This window comes from Anabrus simplex, chromosome 10, assembly GCF_040414725.1.
Source record: "Anabrus simplex isolate iqAnaSimp1 chromosome 10, ASM4041472v1, whole genome shotgun sequence".
Classification (NCBI taxonomy): domain Eukaryota; kingdom Metazoa; phylum Arthropoda; class Insecta; order Orthoptera; family Tettigoniidae; genus Anabrus; species Anabrus simplex.
The window spans coordinates 2,023,601-2,043,554 of record NC_090274.1 but is presented as its reverse complement, the minus strand read 5'-3'; the positions used below and the strand labels follow the sequence as shown (position 1 = coordinate 2,043,554).

General features: G+C 40.5%; 1 protein-coding gene across 4 annotated transcripts in view; it reads right to left on the bottom strand.

Annotated features, from left to right (window-relative positions):
• Positions 1–19,954, bottom strand: part of Sarm (sterile alpha and armadillo motif) — a 466,437-nt gene that overhangs the window by 118,853 nt on the left and 327,630 nt on the right. The window contains exon 1 of one of the 4 annotated variants that reach the window (XM_067154567.2): positions 13,478–13,626. The exons of the other annotated variants lie outside the window; for them this stretch is intronic. Coding sequence (XP_067010668.1) covers positions 13,478–13,555 — 78 coding nt within the window. The 5' untranslated portion in view covers positions 13,556–13,626. Of the gene's footprint in view, positions 1–13,477; positions 13,627–19,954 lie in introns of those variants that run through there. 4 annotated transcript variants of the gene reach the window in all.

Here is a 19,954-nt window from a genome sequence, read left to right as displayed (position 1 = left end):
CCCACATTTCAAACGCTTCTAATATTCTCATGGTGGCTTTTGTCATATTCCAGGACTAGCACCGTTCTTTCCTAACTCAAAGGTGTATTAAAATGAGAAAGATGTCTTGGAGCGTGGCATTGAATGAAAGTAGAAAGTGGACGATAAGAAGGAAAGAGAATTGTAGACTTTTAAAATGGAGTGCTTCAGAATAATGTTGAACGTGAGACGAGAACTGAATATCCACAGCCTTTTTCCAGTCATTCGACGGGGTCGGGAGTGGAATGAATGGCCCCCCATCTAGCGCCGAGGATAGGAACCGTGCCGGCTGCCCAAGCCTGTTGCACTTCCCTGGGGCAATGATTAATGACTGACAGATGACATTAAATGATATTGCAGACTATCGCTGGTATAAAAGATGACGGGGTGCTCAACATGTCACCAACAATACCTGTAGTCTAGGGACAATGTTGTCAACAGGACTGTACAGCATATCCGTAGGTATGGTGAGAAATTGCCGTCGGATGTTGTCTTTTACCATCCTTAATGAGGTCGGATGATCGCGGTAGACTTGCGACATCAGGTAACACCACAAACAATAATCACACGGATTGAGGTCGGGAGAATGGGGAGGCCAAGGGTGACATGCCGCGATTGCAGGCGCATCTGACGCCCTCTCCCACGACATCTCGTTTTATATCATACACGAGTCTGGTGCGGCACCACTGATGTGTTGCTGTCCAGCGCCATCTCTTGGCCTTTTTGTGCACTTGTTGTTGGTGTCAATAACATCCCACGTCATACCAATCATGTGTGTCCGTTATTACCTCTTTACTTCAAATATTCCGTAAAGGATTTCCTCGTGAAATGTTAATGGACTGTAGTTACGCAGAAATGACAAGAAAAACACAGGATATGGTGACGTGGAGCACTGCATCAAACCAATATACAAAAAACAACAACAACACGACAACACTGCTCAGGCCATTCATCGGCTTCACCTCTGATTCAACAAGAACACCTCACCTCCTATATAAATTGACTCTGTTGGTTGTAAACAGTTCGAAGAGCAATCCTAATGAGGCCCCGGGAAATCCTACGAGTCAACCGTGAGTCACATCCGTTATCACCTTAATATATTAGATATATTTTTAGCTCTGTCAAGCGGACCTGGTTTAAGACTAATATAAAAAGCCCAGCACTATTTCCGTCGTGCAGCCGGTGTCTTCTCAAGCACGACTCCAGTATGACATGGTGTTGTATTCACAACACTAAGTTAGTTCGCCCAGGCGCTCAAAATCCACCTGTACGAACTGTGAAGCGCACATGTGGATTCTGCCCTCTTTTACGGCCGGATGCCCTTCGCGACGCCTCCCCTCTATGGAGGGATGTATTCACTGTTGCGTGTTTCTGTGGTGGTCTGAACATAAACAGGAGAGTATTGGGAGAAACAAAAACACTCAGTTCCCGAGCCTCAAGAATGAATCAGCACTGAGGGCAGTCGCCCCGGTGCCAGATTTCCTATCTGTTGTTTTCATAGACTTTTCTTAAATAATCGCAAAGAACTTGCAAATTTATTGAATATCTCGCTTGGTAAATTATTCCAGTCCCTAACTCCCCTTCCTATAAATGAATATTTGCCCAATTTTGTCCTCTTGAATTCCAACTTTTACTTCATATTGTGATCTTTCCTATGTTTAAAGACACCACTCAAACTTATTCGTCTACTGATGTCCTCCCACGCCATCTCTCCACTGACAGCTCGGATCATGTCACTTAGTCGAGCAGCTCGTCTCCATTCTCCCAAGTCTTCCCAGCCCAAACTCTGCAACATTTTTGTAACGCTACTCTTTTGTCGGAAATCACCCAGAACAAATCGAGCTGCTTTTCCTTGGATTTTTTCCAGTTCTTGAATCAGATAATCCTGGTGAGGGTCCCATACACTGGAACCATACTCTAGTTGGGGTCTTACCAGAGACTTATATGCCCTCTCCTTTACATCCTTACTACAACCCCTAAACACCCTCATAACCATGTGCAGAGATCTGTACCCTTTATTTACAATCATATTTATGTGATTACCCCAATGAAGGTCTTTTCTTATATTAACACCTAGGTACTTGCAATGATCCCCAAAAGGAACTTTCACCCCATCAACACAGTGATAAAAACTGAGCGGACTTTTCCTATTTGTGAAACTCACAACCTGACTTTTAACCCCGTTTATCACCACACCATTGCGTACTGTCCATCTCACAACATTGCTGAGGTCATTTGCAGTTGCTCACAATATTGTAACTTATTTATAACATCATCCGCAAAGAGCCTCATCTCTGGTTTCAGGTCTTAACCCATATGATTTAGTTATTTATTTACAAAACTTCACTCAGTCGAAGGGTGCCACAATGGACAAAGGATGACGAAAAAAATTAAATTATAATTTTGATTTTCAATCATTTTGTTGATTACATTATTTTCATTATGCCTTTAAATTATAGGAGTTATAACACATAGTAACGATTTCTCAGTAATGAAATTCAACCTCGTGAAGCTAACAAAGGCATAGTTTGAAGTTTTGGAACCTCTAAATTAAACATAAAGGTCCAATAATACTCCCTTGAGGAATTCCCTTCTTAATGATTACAGGATAAGATAATGCTTCGCCTACTTTAATTCTCTGAGTTCTATTTTCTAGAAATATAGCCACCCATTCAGTCATTCTTTTCAACTCCAATTGCACTCATTTTTGCCAGAAATCTCCCATGATCTACCCTTTCAAATGCCTTAGATAGGTAAATCGCAGTACAGTCCTGAATTTAAGACATCTGCTGTATCTTGCTGGAATCCTACAAGTTGAGCTTCAGTGGCATGACCTTTCCTAAACCCGGACCTCTTATTAACGTCGCAAACATGTCTAATATAACCCAAAGCAACTGCTCTGAAATTAGGAACTAATCAGACTCGATAAAATCCCCGACCTAGCCGGGAATCGAACCCTGGACACTCTGCTGAATGTGGCAGGAACTAGTTCATTTCCCTGGGGACTGGATTTCTAATATTCCTCTAGAAGAACGTATTGCTGCAGCATTCCTTTCTTATCACCGCTGCACAAACCGTTACTCCTGAAGAATCTCGAGCCACTTAACAAGTCCTCACGACTAGAACTGAGAAATTAGGTATTTGTTACGATGGCCAGGGCCTCATTATTTTAATCCTATTTTCTTCGGAGCGTTCCACAACTTGGAGTAAATATGATTAGCATTTTTCACAAATCAAAATGTGGTCGAGGGGCCGTAATATTACCGAATGCTGGAAACATATGCCAGTGATTTGCGATTGCACGTAGAACTGGAGATCTCTTGTAATGATTTCGAAAGCGAGGGTCAAAGTAAAATTCCAAGCTTGTAATAATAATAATAATAATAATAATAATAATAATAATAATAATAATAATAATAATAATAATAATAATAATAATAATAAACACTACACGTGAGTCATGCGGCCATGGAGTGTGTTTCATTGAACCGAAGAGGTGGAAGTCAGAGAGAGGAGAGTACTCACGAAGATCTTATGTTCGGTAAGAGGAAGAATTCCGTGGACGCCACAATTCCGACTTCGACGAAAATATAGAGAGGCTCGTTGATTGTGTGAGGAAAAGGAGGAACCGGAAAAAATCCAAAGAAAAGCAGTTCGATTTGTTCTGGGTGATTTTGGAAAAAAGAATAGCGTTACAAAAATGTTGCAAAGTTTGGGCAAGGAAGACTTGCGAAAAAGGAGACGAGCTGCTCGACTAAGTGGTATGTCCCGAGCTGTCAGCGGAGAGATGGCGTGGAATGACATTAGTAGACGAAGAAGTTTGAGTGGTGTCTTTAAAAATAGGAAACATCACAATATGAAGAAAAAGTTGGAATTCAAGAGGACATATTGGGGCAAATTTTCGTTTATAGGAAGGGGAGTTACGAATTGGAATAACTTCAATAAATTTCCAATTTTGTTTGCAACCATTTAAGAAAAGGCTAGGAAAACAACAGATAGGGAATCTGCCACCTGGGCGACTGCCCTAAATGCAGATCAGTAGTGATTGATTACCTCTGGCAAACTGAATAACAGATCTGGCATTAGGAAGGTGTTGTCGTTCTTCCGCCAATGGTGGGGGAACAAGGACACATTACCAACAAAGGTCTCTGAACCTCTAGAAACTTGCAGCGTTATGACAAGGGCCCAGCAACAGGTTACAATGCACACTCGAGCCTGTACAACGGTTATACTTTGAGTTTTGTATAAGATTTGGGGTACGGCCCATCAGAAATATTTGGCGAAGAAGAAGAAGAGAGAGATAGGACACATTTTAAACCACCCACGACTTAAGTTGGGTTTTGAAGGAATTGTAGGCGGTAGGAAGGGTAGTTGTAGACCAAGGCATGAATACGACAAACATATTAGAGATGTAGAGTTAGGGGGACGCGTGAAGTTTAGCCCGAACAATACACCATATTTCCCTCTCTGTAATATTAGTAGGCCTGTGGAGTGTTCAGAAGAACTAGCTAAATGAACACCCCGTTACTACAAGGAAGTAAGGTTGCAGCTGACAAGTAGTGATTCATAAGAGGCCTGCCCATGTACGGCCACTCGCCCTGCAGTCCTTTAATAGCGGTGCCCAGATGCAGAATGCAGGAAATGTATGATGCAAGGGTTCACACCCGTGCAGGTTTCTGCTGGGAGCGGCCGACTCTCTGGGGTTGCCAGATTTCCTTGTTTTGGTACAGTTTCCCGCTTCCCAACTGGACAAGTGTTTCTCGAGTATTTTCCCCATTATGATGTCAAACTTACTGATTCCAGTGAATTGCAGTTCTTGGACTTGGACTTCTCGTTTTCCCTTAACACTTTTCTTTTTACATTCTGTGATGTTTTCAGGTCTCTTTGAAACACACCATTAGATAGGTACAGGATCCTTCTCAAATATTGGTACCACTGTCTCCAAACTTTCACCACACAGTAAATATATTCATAGTTATATGAAACTCTAGATTTTTCATTTGATAATTTACTACTTGAATGATTAATTCAAATTTAATTACAGAAATATTTTAGCAAAACAATCGTAATGTTTTAGAAACAGCGCAAAGTAGATGTTTCTGGCAGGCGCGGGCTGTAATAAACTGTAACTGCAACTCCTGTGTTAACGTGGAGCGGAAATATCATCATCATCATCATCTGTTTACCCTCCAGGTTCGGTTTTTCCCTCGGACTTAGCGAGGGATCCCACCTCTACCGCCTCAAGGGCAGTGTCCTGGAGCTTCAGACACTTGGTCGGGGGGTACAACTGGGGAGTATGACCAGTACCTCGCCCAGGCGGCCTCACCTGCTATGCTGAACAGGGGCCTTGTGGAGGGATGGGAAGATTGGAAGGGATGGGCAAGGAAGAGGGAAGGCATTTGCCTGGAGGAGAAGTGGGAAACCACGGAAAACCACTTCCAGGATGGCTGAGGTGGGAATCGAACCCACCTCTACTCAGTTGACCTCCCGAGGCTGAGTGGACCCCGTTCCAGCCCTCGTACCACTTTTCAAATTTCGTGGCAGAGCCGGGAATCGAACCCGGGCCTCCGGGGGTGGCAGCTAATCACGCTAACCACTACACCACAGAGGCGGACGTAGCGGAAATGTACAGATTATAATACATTTGATGAACGGGAGGAAAGAAAGAAAATATTGAATTGACTGTTTCTAATACTATTGGTGAATGAATAAAAGTGTTGGTAAATACTGAGGTAATATTGATGAGTGAGTAAATATAATTTTAGCGAAAACAAAAACAAAGCAATGACTTCGCGTTTATCGTCGCAAAACCCAGGAAAACAAGAATGGCACAAAATGCACCGATTATCATAAGAAAGAAAACCGCGTCCGTCGGAGGCTAAACATTGCAGAATTGTACTGTCACAGTAGAGTTATTTTGATGACCTAAAAATGACCAGTAAAGTGACGGCACAGATCCAGTATAATGATCAGTAAAGTTTAAAAATGACAAATTTAAAATGAAATTTTACAATCAATTTACTAATCGAGTTGGTATAGCCTATATTTATGTTATAGACTTTGGCCTTTTGGCATGTCAAAAAACCAAGGTAAAATAATTTACGTTTCGCAGAGAACTTTGCTTCACTTCTCCAATTGGAGGTGTCTCTCCTGGAATGTGCACATTTCCAAGAAGCAAGTGTTTAGTCCGCACACTGACAAAGCGTACTCGTCCTCACTCAAGTTGCGATAATATCCAATGCTTCAAAATTCTCAAACATGACTGAAAAACTTTAAAATAGTCTAATGAATTCCACAAAATGACCAACTAATGGCGTATAATTTTAGAAAATGGTCTAAAAATACAAAGAGGCAAAAATGAGAAGATGTGAGCTATTAAATGAGCATTTCTAGATTGTGGGTACTATGAGCTATAGATGACATGTCATCAAAATCCTTGCACAGAATTTCGTATCCCTATATAAATAGTTCACATGCTGTATTACATATATATGGATAAGTGCAGTTAAAGTTAGTGTTTCTGTGTTGCAATAACTCGTGTATAAGAACCAGAATTCATAAGTTTCTTAATTCCTTTGCGAATTTCCATAAAAACACACAAAAGTTGTTGAGAGATGAATGCTTATGAAAATTCGAGTTTAACATAATTGAAGTTATTCAGCTTAGCCTAAAAACCCGCACCACGATTCAGTACGAGGATTTGTATAAACAGCAGGGGATTTGGAAATACCTTAGTGCAGTAGTGAGTTGGTCTGCAGGACCCTGTTCTCAGACGGAGAACAATGTCTGTGGTTTGTGAACCAGAATAATATTTAAATATGTTTGTTGCTAACTCCCACTGGCCGAGCTCATCCCCAAAGTCCCTCATCTGGTCTATTCTTGACCTAGCTATTTTTAGTAACGTGCGCAGTAGTTGTAGAGGAGACCGTGTCTTATTAAAACTCGCTCACTTTTTCTTTATATTGCACTTGGAAATACAGAACTTGGGACGATATACTTCATGTGGCTTTGCTATTCAAAATGATCTAAGTCTTCAATCAGTGGGTGAAATATAAACCAATAGGAATTGTTTCTAAATATAGAATACAAACAAACACATTTGATTTCTTCATCAATGCCTTTCGTACAAACAAGCTGGAGCTATCACAGGCGTGCAAGCTAACGGGGACTACGACCACAGATGAATGAAAGCGATTCCTTTACCCGCAAAATGTCTGTCAACAAACAAACAAACAAACAAACAAACAAACAAACAAACAAACAAACAAACAAACAAACAAACACCGGACGAATTGGCCATGCGGTTAGGAGCGTGCGGCTGTGAGCTTCCATCCGAGAGACAGTTCGAATCCCACTGTCGGCAGCCCTGAAGGTGGTTTTCTATGGTTTCTATGGTTTCTATGGTTTCCCATTTTCACTCGCCCATTCCCTAATGTTTATGCAAAACTCATAGCATAACCGTTGTGCAGGCAGTAAGTTTGCATCTAACAAATCGCCGCATAAATACACCACACATAACACATAACACTATCCTCCACCACAATAACACGGAGTTACCTACACATGGCAGATGCCGCCCATCCTCATCGGAGGGTCTGCCTTACAAAGGCTGCACTCGGCTACAAATAGCCACGCGAAATTATATTATACCGCATAAATATCCGGGCATTTCAACTAGTTCCAAAGAGGTCTCAGGGCCATCCCCAGGAGTTTTGACGCCATCAAAACTTATGTCCACTAAATATCAAAACATCGTCTATAACATTTTCTTTATGCTATGACACACGTGTTACCCTATCACAAGCAACTTTCCCTCCTGAAATTTGAAGAACTGAGAAATCTTCATGCAGCCTTCATTGAGAGATCTGAGCAGGACAGACACTCGCTCTGTTACCACCATTTCGCAGCCCGGTCTATAATCGTTCGAGAACTAGATTTTGCCACTCAATTATAAGTATGTGGGTCTTCAAGAACCAAACGTGTGAACCGCGATGACTGAATGATAGTGAGCGAATTAAAGAATTAATTTGAATAAATCTTAGAATAATAGTAGTACAGTATATCATTTGTATTAATATTGAAATTACTTTAAAATTTAAAGTTGTAAGGTTCAAATTAAAGATAGGACCATGCGCCATAACTTCGCAATTATTAAATACAATAAAATTGTAATTCTCCGCCCCCATTCCAAAAAGAATATATTTTTTATCCGCAATGTCAATTTTCCTTAAGTACCATGTAACTACTCACTCACTCACTTACACACAATTTTCTTTCTTTTTTGATTTTGCATTTAAACACTTACGAACGAAGCAGAGAGATAACAACAACAACTGATCAAGGAGGTGGCAGTGTTGTCAGATGCATGTGTCTTCAGCGAGACTTCATTTAATTTCGTAATATTCTCATTTAAATTCTCTGATATAAATAATCCATTCTTCGTCCTTTGTTCTTTGATTTTTCCCCAAATTATTGGTGTTGCAAATTTATGTGTACTTGGCGCAGTTTCACGACCAACTACCCTTCTTGACACATACAATTTTCAAGTTCGGTCCATGAATTTATTGGTCATGTTTTAAGATTTTGCAGCTCATAAAACCAGTCGTACTGGGGGGCAGCACGCTTCCTCCCCTTCCCTCGAACCGACCCTGATATAGGCATCATCCCGCCCATGTTGTAATATTACTCTTAGGTTACATTTTCCTTCATAGGGGTTACGATTGGGGAGACTCTCGTGCGATATAACGTTAGAACAAATCGCTTCATTGTGTGTTTGTCACGTTAGAGAGCATTTTACTGGTTAATGGCCAATGCTTTCTCATGGAGGCGGAGGCAGTATCACTTTACACTGATACATCAAAAACCTCGCTCGAAGTAGCACATTTGTTTTAAGTTGCTGACAGAACGTTTCCTGCCAACTAAACCGCAACGTACGTGTCCAACCGTCTTCAGCAATACAAGCAACCCAATTTACAAACCAGGAAGTGTTATTACCCGAGTGAGAGATTCCTAGTAGCTTCACTCAAACCGTAATTTATGAAGACTAATTGTGTGGACCAAACATTGCCCCTTGTGGTACTCCGAGAAGATAATGGTTAAAATGCTGTATTACCATATTCATAGTGGACGACAACCTAAGTGGCTGAGTTGGTCAGGGCAAATCTAATTGAATTTATTGACGTTAATTACTTGTCAGAGACAGAATTTCCAGAACGTAGTGTCTCTGCGTATCTTAAAATTTATGTGACTAACATTTGGAGAAGTCGAAACATATAACATTACTTTTGTAATTAAATGCTACTAATAATACAAATGTCCTTTGCTGGCGAGACCTAGTGTTTAAAGTGTTTCCTGGTGTGGGCTACAGCATTGGCCTGCCTCAGTCTCACCCTTGGCTTTGACAACATGATAGTGACTGAGGTATGAGCGATGCTAGTAGTGCCATTCCTTATGCTTTACGTCGCACCGACACAGATAGGTCTTATGGCGACGATGGGACAGGAAAGACCTAGGAGTGGGAAGGAAGCGGCCGTGGCCTTAATTAAGGTACAGTCCCAGCATTTGCCTGGCGTGAAAATGGGAAACCACGGAAAACCATTTTCAGGTCTGCAGATAGTGGAGTTCGAACCTACTATCTCCCGAATACTGGATACTGGCCGCACTTAAGCGACTGCAGCTATCGAGCTCAGCCCATTCCTTATGCAGCGAGTTCCTGTTATAAGTGGTGTGAGAATGTTGCTCATAGGATAGGTTGGTGCATGAATTTTGAGTGATCTGGGCAGGATGATACGTAACGGTTCGATGAAGAAAGCAATGAGAAACCACCTTAGTCCTCATTCCAGTAGTATGCCCCTTTAATGATGCCTAGAGCATCTGTGAAAGCTGATGGCGGTGAGCCTCAAATCAGTCTTTGGTCTGAATACCAACAAGCAAGCAAACAAGGAAACAAAATTGTAATCAGAAGCTGCATTACAATACAAGATAATAATAATAATAATAATAATAATAATAATAATAATAATAATAATAATAATAATAATAATAATAAAAGCATCTGGAAACAAAGTATGGGAAAGTCAAGCGGTCAGATAAATTTAAAATATCTTGGTGAATGGATCCAGCCGGAAGGGATTGATAAAGAAGTAAATAAGCGAAGGGCCAGAAAGATAGAGTTAGCCTATAGATTAGTACAGAATAAATGCAACAAAAGAACGATATCTTACAGGGAAAGATGAGACACTATACCACGGTTATAAAGCCAGAGGGACTTTAGAGTTAAGAATGTTTGATACTGAATAAGAAAGCGGAAATGGATGAGGAAGAGAAGAAAGAAAGAAAGAAAAATCTCGAAAAAGATCTTAAGACCCAAAGGAAGAAAAAACAAAGAAAGGAAGAAAGAAGGAGGAAGAGAAGAAATGAAGATCTATACAGACAGACAGACAGACAGACATAAGAGGAGACTGAAGTTTTACGGGCACCTCACGAGAATGATCGAGAATCGACGGAAAGACAAAACCTTTAACTACATTATCAAATTAAAAGCAACTACTGAATGGGTAGAAGAAAGGACGTGGACGAAGTTGGCATCAATCCTAAAGAAATCTTTAACAGAGATATGTTTCGAGAAAATCAAAACGAACAGTCCAAGAACTCGTGGTCAGAGGAAAGGAAGAAAAAACACAGCGAAATGATGAAGAAGTTCTGGAGAAGAAAAAAGGACTGACCAGCAAGTTAACTGTTTGCCGTGGTCCAAAGTAGGCGAAAAGCGAAGAAAGAACAAATAATAACAGCAAATAATATTGAGAGAAGTCGTCGGAACTTCAGGACTAAATTGTTAAAGCAAACAATGGAAGCAACTCTAAAGTACAAAGACTCACTTTGAACTGATACAATAAAAAAACCACATGTAGAAATGCAAATAAGGCGTTACAATACTGAAGCACTATATGAATCTGATTTGGACAGATGATTGACTAAAGATGTAGGAAAGCAAGAGGGAAAAGTTTAAAGGAACGTTTTTTGACCAGCGGGAATCTGGATGTTAAGGACATGTCATGACGTACACCAATCTCTCACACTTGACGAAAAGACGTTTGCAATTTTAGGGAAATATTCTCGGTATGAGTAATCAGAGATTCACTAAATGAATTCTGAACCTCGCCCTATCAATGAAAGTAAAAAATAACTGGCTCCTGGACGTTGGAAAAGATCTTCAGGAAACAGGCATCACAGGTGACGTTGTATTAGCCAGATCTAAGTTCAGAAAATTAGTCGACAATCATCGCTTTGCACTATCACCAGCAAAACCTGGTTAAAAGTTGGCAAGAAAAGCCATAGCGGGAAGATGAAGAGATTCTGGGAGAAGAAAAAGATTAGTTCAATCGCGCTTCGTGGTCGGGAATAATGAATACATCATCATCTAACAAAGTGAGACAAAGTGGGCTTTCCATTCTTGACACAGAAAAGAAATGCTCATAATATTTCAACATTGGTGCGATAAGAAACTAAAAGCTCGTGCAAAGAGTATTCGAGAAGTTTCTTCTCCTGTATTAAATTATTTTTCTTTGCAGATATCAAAAGGAAATTCTACGATATTAATGTTAATTCCATCCTTTCAGCTGACCACAGAGTATTTCTTATACGAGACCCAACATTTATTTTCGAAATGTGCTTTATTTAAAAAATGATAAGAAATGTAACGATAAATAAGAAAACATATTTTTGAACGAATAATTCTGAGATATTTTTATAATTTAGGTACGTTTTCTTAACAGAACTGTTTTATCTATCATTCTGAAGTGTTCGCGGGTATAAATCAAAACATGCGACGTTAATAGCAACAAATGTTTACAGAAAGAAAAAGCTGAACGTCCCTAGTGACATTATTATATTGCGTCTTTTCCTTCTTTCGTTGAAATCTTTAACATGAAGTCCTTTTGTGTTGTCAGTCCATAGCCTGGTTTGATGCAGCTGCTGCCCTGTGGTAACCTACCCCTACCATTCTTACCAACTGAACAAGTCTTGGGAGCCTTAACATTGTATCTCTTCTTTCGGTCAAATTGACCAAATCGATCTCCTCTCACCAATTCGGTTCACCATGTCTTCATTCGTGATTCGATCTGTCCATCTCACCTTCAGCATTCTTCTGTAACACCACATTTCAAAATCTTATATTCTCGTTCTTTCTGAGTTAGTTATCATCCACGTTTCACTTCAGTACACTGCCACGCTCGAGATGCAAGTCTTCAAAAACATCTTTCCAATTCCTATATCAATGTTCGAAATGACCAGATTTGTTTTCTTGTCTGCATTTCATACCGCCTGTTTACTTCTACCATAATTAGTTATTTTAGTACCCAAGTAACAACATTCATCTACTTCGTTTCCTAATTTAATACATCCCGCGTCATCTGACTTCGTACCACTGCTCTCCAATACTTTTGTTTACGACTTATTTATTTTCATCTTGTTCCTTCACACTCTGTCCGTACCATTCAGCAATTTCCGCAGATCTTCTGCAGACTCAGACGAATAACAATATCACCGGCAAATCTCAGAGTTCTGATTTCCTTTGTTTCGATAGTGATTCCTTTTATCGTCTGTTCTACTGTATGTAAACAATGGAAAGGAGAGGGAACAAACTGCAGCCTTACTTCACTCCTTTCTGGATTGCTCCTTCCATTTTATAGCCTTCAATTCTTATCATTGCAGACTGATTTTTGTACAGATTAATAATACAGATTGCTGTACTGGAAGAGCAACCTGAACTTGCCATTGATACGAATAAAACAACAAGAGTAAATGATTTTAAGTACTAAGGTGAATGGATCACTGAAAATGGCAGTAAGTAGCTTCAAGAAGTCAGAAAATGGAAATTGCTTTTCAACACACAAAGAAGGTTTATGCTCGTCCTGAAACAGTAACATTCTTCATCACTTAACACTGATCAAACCTGAAGCCCTTTACGACTCAATTCACATCATAAACGTGTAAAGAAAGGAAAATGGCCGACATTTCTAAACTCACTGATACATGAGACTGTGACGAATTCAATGATCCATTGAGAAAGAATGAATAACTCCAAGATTACTCATCGAACACACAATTTCTGCAAATCAAAATGGTATAAGTGAGTAGAGAAAGACCTCACCAAATCTTCAGGATAGAAATGTATCAGGAAAACTGTTCAAACAAGGCGATTTGAGGAAGACGGGAAGAAACCAACACGCCGTACTTGGTCGGAGGAACAGAAATCGCAACAATCGATACAAATGAATAACTATTGGGCAGGAGGAAGGAGGAAAACTGAGTGACCCATTCATGCAGAATAAGAAGGATAGTAATAATTCGTTAAATAGCTAAAAATAATACAAATCGCTCTCCATATTCTGTCAAGGTAAATTATGAATCTGTCTTTTCATTATGCAAATTACACACATTTCCTGATGATCGAGCTCACCTGCTGTTTGCTGGGGAACTTGGCCTTAGCCTTGTCGTCGGTTGGTGCTGGCATCTTCTTATTTCGATCGAGTCGCATGTCGAAGAATAACAAACAAAATTCAAATCAGACGGCCACACAACAACAACACCAGCACAGCACGAGAACACCACAAGATTGCGGAGCGCGGCTGATCTACACACACTTTTATAGCGCGTGCCCCCTCATTGGCCGCGAGCCACCTGACTCAGCCCCGCTATTTACAGTAAATATATTCCGCGAACTTCTCTCCGAGCTTCATATTCTACTACAACATTTCTCATGAAATTTACTCGTTCCAAACTCAAAATCTAAAAATATTTTAGTTCGGGTAATCTGCCCATAAAATGGTTTGTGGTAAACTTTTAATCAGTACGATTCGTAACTCTTGCGCCATTTTTCCTTTTCTTGTCGTAATTCCGTTATAAACAAGATTTACGCCATCAGTCATGTGAGGCGGAAAATAATATAGAATAAAGGCTGTTTAAGATGTTGCATATTACTTTCAAGCTTTGCACAACAAGAAATAGAGCACTGCATTCAATTCCATAAAGGAGTGAATGAATTTTTAGAAGAGAATAAGGATCATCTATCTATATAAAATAAGAGTTTTGTCTGTACATTACTCAGAATGTAAAAACGGTATTTCTGTATCGGCCGTGTGCACAGTAACAGTGAAATGCACTTTTTTAATATTCCGTAAAGTGTGTCTGTCTGTCTGTCTGTCTGTCTGTCTGTCTGTCTGTCTGTCTGTCTGTCTGTCTGTCTGTCTATCTGTCTGTCTGTCTGTCTGTATGTACAGGCATCACGAGAACATGGCTGAAGAGATTTTAATGAAAATTGGTGTGTAAATTCGGGGAATAAGGCACTACAATCTAGCCTATAAATAATTGTATTCACGCTGAGTGAAACGGTACAGTAGTTTAGGGATGGGGCGTGAAATGAAATTTGTAAATACCTATGTCGTTGGTCCTATCGAAAAGTGAATAATAATAATAATAATAGTAATAATAATAATAATAATAATAATAATAATAATAATTATTATTATAGAGAATATGTTTACGACCATTTATGTCTTAATACAGTTTTACTGTACCAACTGTGGTAATAGAATTAGAATATATCAACACTACTAACATGGAAGAATGGTTTAATCGTATTAACAGGCGATGAATTTTGTCATGATTTTCTTAAGGTATAAAACCGCGTTGTCGTTGGTGCATATCGACAAGGAAAATTGTGAACATGATTATAAAGTAATCCTAAAGGAGTGATCGCTTGAGTCATGAAAGAAGAGAGAACTCTCTTTACATTAGATGCCGTAATATCACAGCGTCGGAAGAAAACCAAATGTGAAGGCCTATAATATTGAAAGTTTATAAAATGGATCACCAATAACATTACATTGACCATTGTCTCTTATGCTGGCACTCATCTCCCATAGATGGGATTACTGCTGCGTCCCGAGTAAAACAGCCTGCCTGAATATTGGCGGGAAGTAGCTGAGGAGTTAGATAACTGTCTACTGCATGCCATTCCTCTGGTTCATAAATTTTCTCATATTAGTGGTACGTAACAGTGGTTCATCGTAATATTCGATCCCTAGTCCGACTGGAATGAGCAGTGTGCACACTTAAGGGAATACGGCAGAGGAGTGTTCATGGCTGTCTGCGGCCTGCACGGGCACGTCAATATAACAGAAAGAATAAGGAAAATGATATTGCTATTTTTTGGACATATCTATAGAATGAATGATGACAGATTGATAAGCAGATATTCAAGTACGAGTACCTTTGGGATAAGTAATCAACAAGAAGGTAAAAGACGTCAGTGTTGAGCCTGGGGTCAACTACGCCATTTTAGGGGAAGACTGGTAGTAGTGCAGGTAGTGTTTACTTTTCACGTGCAATACGTATTTCCCAGTTTGATTCAGGGTGGCAGCACTATCATGCTCCATAGGAGTTACCCAAAGCGCAGTCTAAAAATGTGGGGAAAAGTATCGTGAGACCGATGATGTGACTGACGGAGAGAAGACCAACTTGGAGTGCTCAACAACTATCAACCGGGATTCGTGTATCTGCATAAGTGAACGTAATCGGCTGCATAGTGCCCAACTAAGGTCATTTCGGCCGATTCGACGTGTTCCACTAGAGAATAGTCATCGTGTTAAGAGAACATCTTACTTGGAGATTGGATGTTTGCAGATGAAACACGGGTATTCAGATACATGACGACAAAGGCTGTGCAGGCGTAAGGCACGCGGTGGATGTTCAAGAGGTACATCCATTTCGAGGTGGTGGTGTAATGCCGTACGAAGGATGTCAACTGCCCACTCGTAGTCGGCCGAAATGACCTTAATTGGGGACTGTGCAGCCGATTACGTTCACTTATGTAGATACACGAATGCCGGTTGGCTTCAACAATTCATCTCCTAGTTGTTGAGCAGTCCGCTGTTACGCGCATACACCGATCTTGTACAAACCTTTAGGGATGAATACGGCGCTGAATTCATTTTCGTCTACGAGAATGTTCACCTTCATCATCGTGCATCGGTGAGTAAATTTATCAGGGAGCCGTGTATGGATTAGCCAGCTAATTCAGCGGATATGCACACGACAGGTTGAAAACAACTGTCCTGGATCGTCCAGAACCTACGCAGACCTCAGAGTTTCCCAGGTGGAATCGGACATACTTTGCCAAGATGACATCGACGTACTGTACTATGGCACAGTGGGGAAGCGACAACCTTTACTAATCATTCCATTATTACCGTTCGCTTCGCTTAGATCTTGGAAGAAAAAGAAACCAATCTTCCCTTTGTGAAAATTAAATTATGATAAATTCGTCTCCCGGTCATGGCGGCTAATTTCAGATGGCAACACAGCCTGCACGGTTGCTAGGTAACACTACCCGACCATCCATTTGTTAGTTCAACCCTCTTTTACATGAGTATATTAGGGTTACAGTTTTGATAAGTTTTTAAATTATTGGTCCTTGACACAAAATCAGGAAACTAAATGATTGAAGATGTGGTAAATGAACTTAAGGAACTGTTTATGGCGGCAGGATTGCCTGAACAGATGGTACAACGGCTTTGAAAGTTCCACATTACAGCTGTTTAGGGGACACTCAAGTTCGAATATTGTCGTTCTAAACATGGCACAGTAAATGGTCCACCAGTTGTGATCCACAAAAGCACAAGTAATCGCCTGCAATGTTAATTCTGAAGCGTTCAAACTTTGCATGGCCGGAGAGAAATTGAGTGAGAATGAATTCGGGCGCTAATGTTTTGCACTGGAGTCAGCTATATCTGTCTTTTGTGACGGACCCTTTTGTACTTGATGTCCAGAGGTTGTTCCACTGTCTTATTAGATGTGTTTTGATATGGGCTTTTGCAAAGCTTGGGGTAATTTGTTGTAGGTGGTTTGTATATTGCATGAGGAGACAGCTTTTGCGAGGATGTCTTTCCCAGGAGAACAGGGGTGTCCTCGGATCGAGGAAAGACACTGCTGTGCTCTAGATCTTATAGTAGCAGCTAATTTGTGCTTGTCGTTGATTGTATTCAACGCACCCCGCGAGTCACTACTATTGTCGTGTTCACACCACTGCGCAGCTGGATGACAATTTGTATTGGCATACCTTACATGACAGCCTTACACTTCCATCGCGCAAATGTTCAGATGACCTCTAGCCATAAGATGTGTCAGAACATTTGAATTCGTAAAGTTTACATATCCAAGCTGTGATGCAATAAACAATATCCTGCATGAATTTGCGTCCTTGATATTACAAAGTTTTGTTTGCGTGTGTATAAGGGAAACGACAGGACACTTGTTATGAAGTGCTGAGAAACACTCGCCACTCTCCCTGAAGCTGAAGATTATATGGATGACATGTTTGTATGTTCCTTCCCTTATTAACTTTGATCACCTTAGGGCCACTTAAAATAACCCACTGATTGCTATTTTTACTCTTGTAAACATGACTAAAAATTTGTTTTGAGAGTCTGGAATCATACTGATCGTATCAGACATTCTTTCAGTAGAGGTGTTCATTCTTCTTCTGTCTGAACTACCCGCTTTCAGTTTTTAATGGGTCCCGGATTTTTCTTAGAACTGTTCTTTACTTTTCTCTAGCTGTTCTGTTTTTCCTGTCTTTATGGAGAACATACACTCTTAGGCTGGATGTAGTGCCTCATTTCAGTTTTCACGGAGAGACTCTTCTTATTTCAGGGATCATTGGTCAGTTGGTAAGCTTCTTTCAACTTTAATTAATTAATTAATTCAATTTACGAAATTAGTTCCATGCCATTGGCTGCCTGCAAGTTGGCTTCGACACACAAGGCATATATGGGCTTCAATAGAGGATAGTTATACTTCCTCTTAAAACGATAACCTCCACCGCTTAGTGTCAACGAAGGCATTCGGTTGTAAAACTAGTGTCAAGCCACGCACAGAAAAGTACGAGAGGCCCATAGAAGCTCCCACCTCCCCCTCAATAAAGGAACAGTAACTTCATTGTAATCACAAGTCTCGATCGTTCGGAATGATGACATAACATGTAACACCCTTTTAGCAAGCGAACTTTCTACCAGTCATGTATTTGGCAGTGGTGTGAAAAACAAGTTAGCGGAATTATTATTGCGAGCCACTTCACCCACATGAAGAGAGTGAGGCTACCTTCCCACGATTTGAGATGAGCAAGAATGGGATTCTTTGTACAACAGAGGTCTTGAGTCGAGCTGCCAAATCATTCCCGTCTCGCTGGCAACGGTCCCGTGTTCGCTGACCTCGTCATCTGTACTTGTTCTCCCAAATATAAACCGTAGCTGCTGGAAGCGCCGAACGACTACTTTCTTACAACACTTTCAGTTTACGGGGAATTCACTTCACATGATGAAAGCTGTATAAGCCTTCAGAACCCTGCTTGGCCATACACAGCGATAATAATAATAATAATAATAATAATAATAATAATAATAATAATAATAATAATAATAATAATAACAACGAACACTATTCGGAAATGGAGGATTAATCTTAATGGCCACATAACACGTATGAGTTGGCAGAGATCGACTAAGTGGATCGTTTCCTACTTTGTGAACGAGAACACTAAGGGACCCTGGTTCACCAAAAAAAAAAATAATGTGTTTACGTCCCACTAACTACTTTACGGTTTTCGGTGATGCCCAGGTGCCGGAATTTAGTCCCGTAGTTCTTTTACCGACACGAGGCTGACGTATTTGAGCACCTTCAAATACCACCAGAGTGAGCCAGGATGGGGTCAGAAGGCCAGCGCCACTCATCCTGGTACACCGAAGTTGAAGAAAGACCTTCAAGAAATGGGGAACATCCAGGAACTTGTCCCTCTCCAGAACAAAGTTCCAAGAAAAGTCGAAGAAGGGGCAAGAAGGGGACTGATGAAGGCTCACAGAAAGCGAATAACGTATTAACGCCGGGCTGAAGAGCTCAAATGATAGAACGTTGGCGTTCTGACATGAAGTCGGTGGGTTCGTTCCTGACTCGGTCCGAAGGTGTGCTGAACAACTCACCCCGCTAGAGAGAGAGAGACAGAATGGCAGTACGAGGAAAAGCAGGAAGGTAGCGAGAAAGTTGGAAGATTAGTAAATCATTTAATGACGTAGGGAAGGGGAGAAAGGTAAATGTTGGCGTGGAGGAAGGACGACAGAGAAAAGATGTAAGAAAGTAGAATGTATGGAAAGAGAGAAAGAAATCAGCATGAGAATGAAAGAGGAAACAGAAAGAAATGCTGTCAATTTTCCCTTTGGGAGAATCAAAATTCGTATCATTAATACTGGATGTAAATGAGACTCAAGTCGATAACGATTAATTTATTCGAATCGTTTTGGAGAGACATGGGTAGTGATGGCCATCGATCAGCCTGCACGGTTCCTAGCTGACTGTCCGGATAAGGGTGTACCATCACCTCCATGGTGCGAGTGTTCGTTCATCACCAGCTGTAATAAAGGCCAGAGACAAAATCATATCTATATTTTCTAGACGTTTTTATTGTTATATTAGACTGTTTTGTTCCAAGTGCATGTAGAAGATTTATCTTCTGTTACATATGAACGTAAGAGATACTGTATCACATTACTTCTGAAACCCTACCCCATGTCGTCGGGGGAGCACTGTCATGAAGAAGGTAACCGTCGTATTGATATAACTGCCATCAATCGGAGACGAAACAAAGCAGAAATCATTGACCCTACGATAAAGATTGAAGACTCTGTTTTCCAGCCAGATGATGTAGATAGAGAAAACAGGATGCTTATGAACCAACAATACATCCTACAGCGTCAGGAACACACGCTTCTGGGTGCTGGAGGGATGGAACAGACTGGGCGGAAATATTCAAGACAAAATTCTCAGTGGCAGTAATGCGGATCCATTTGTGTGGAGAACAGCACAAAAAACAAAAGTTCATATTTTT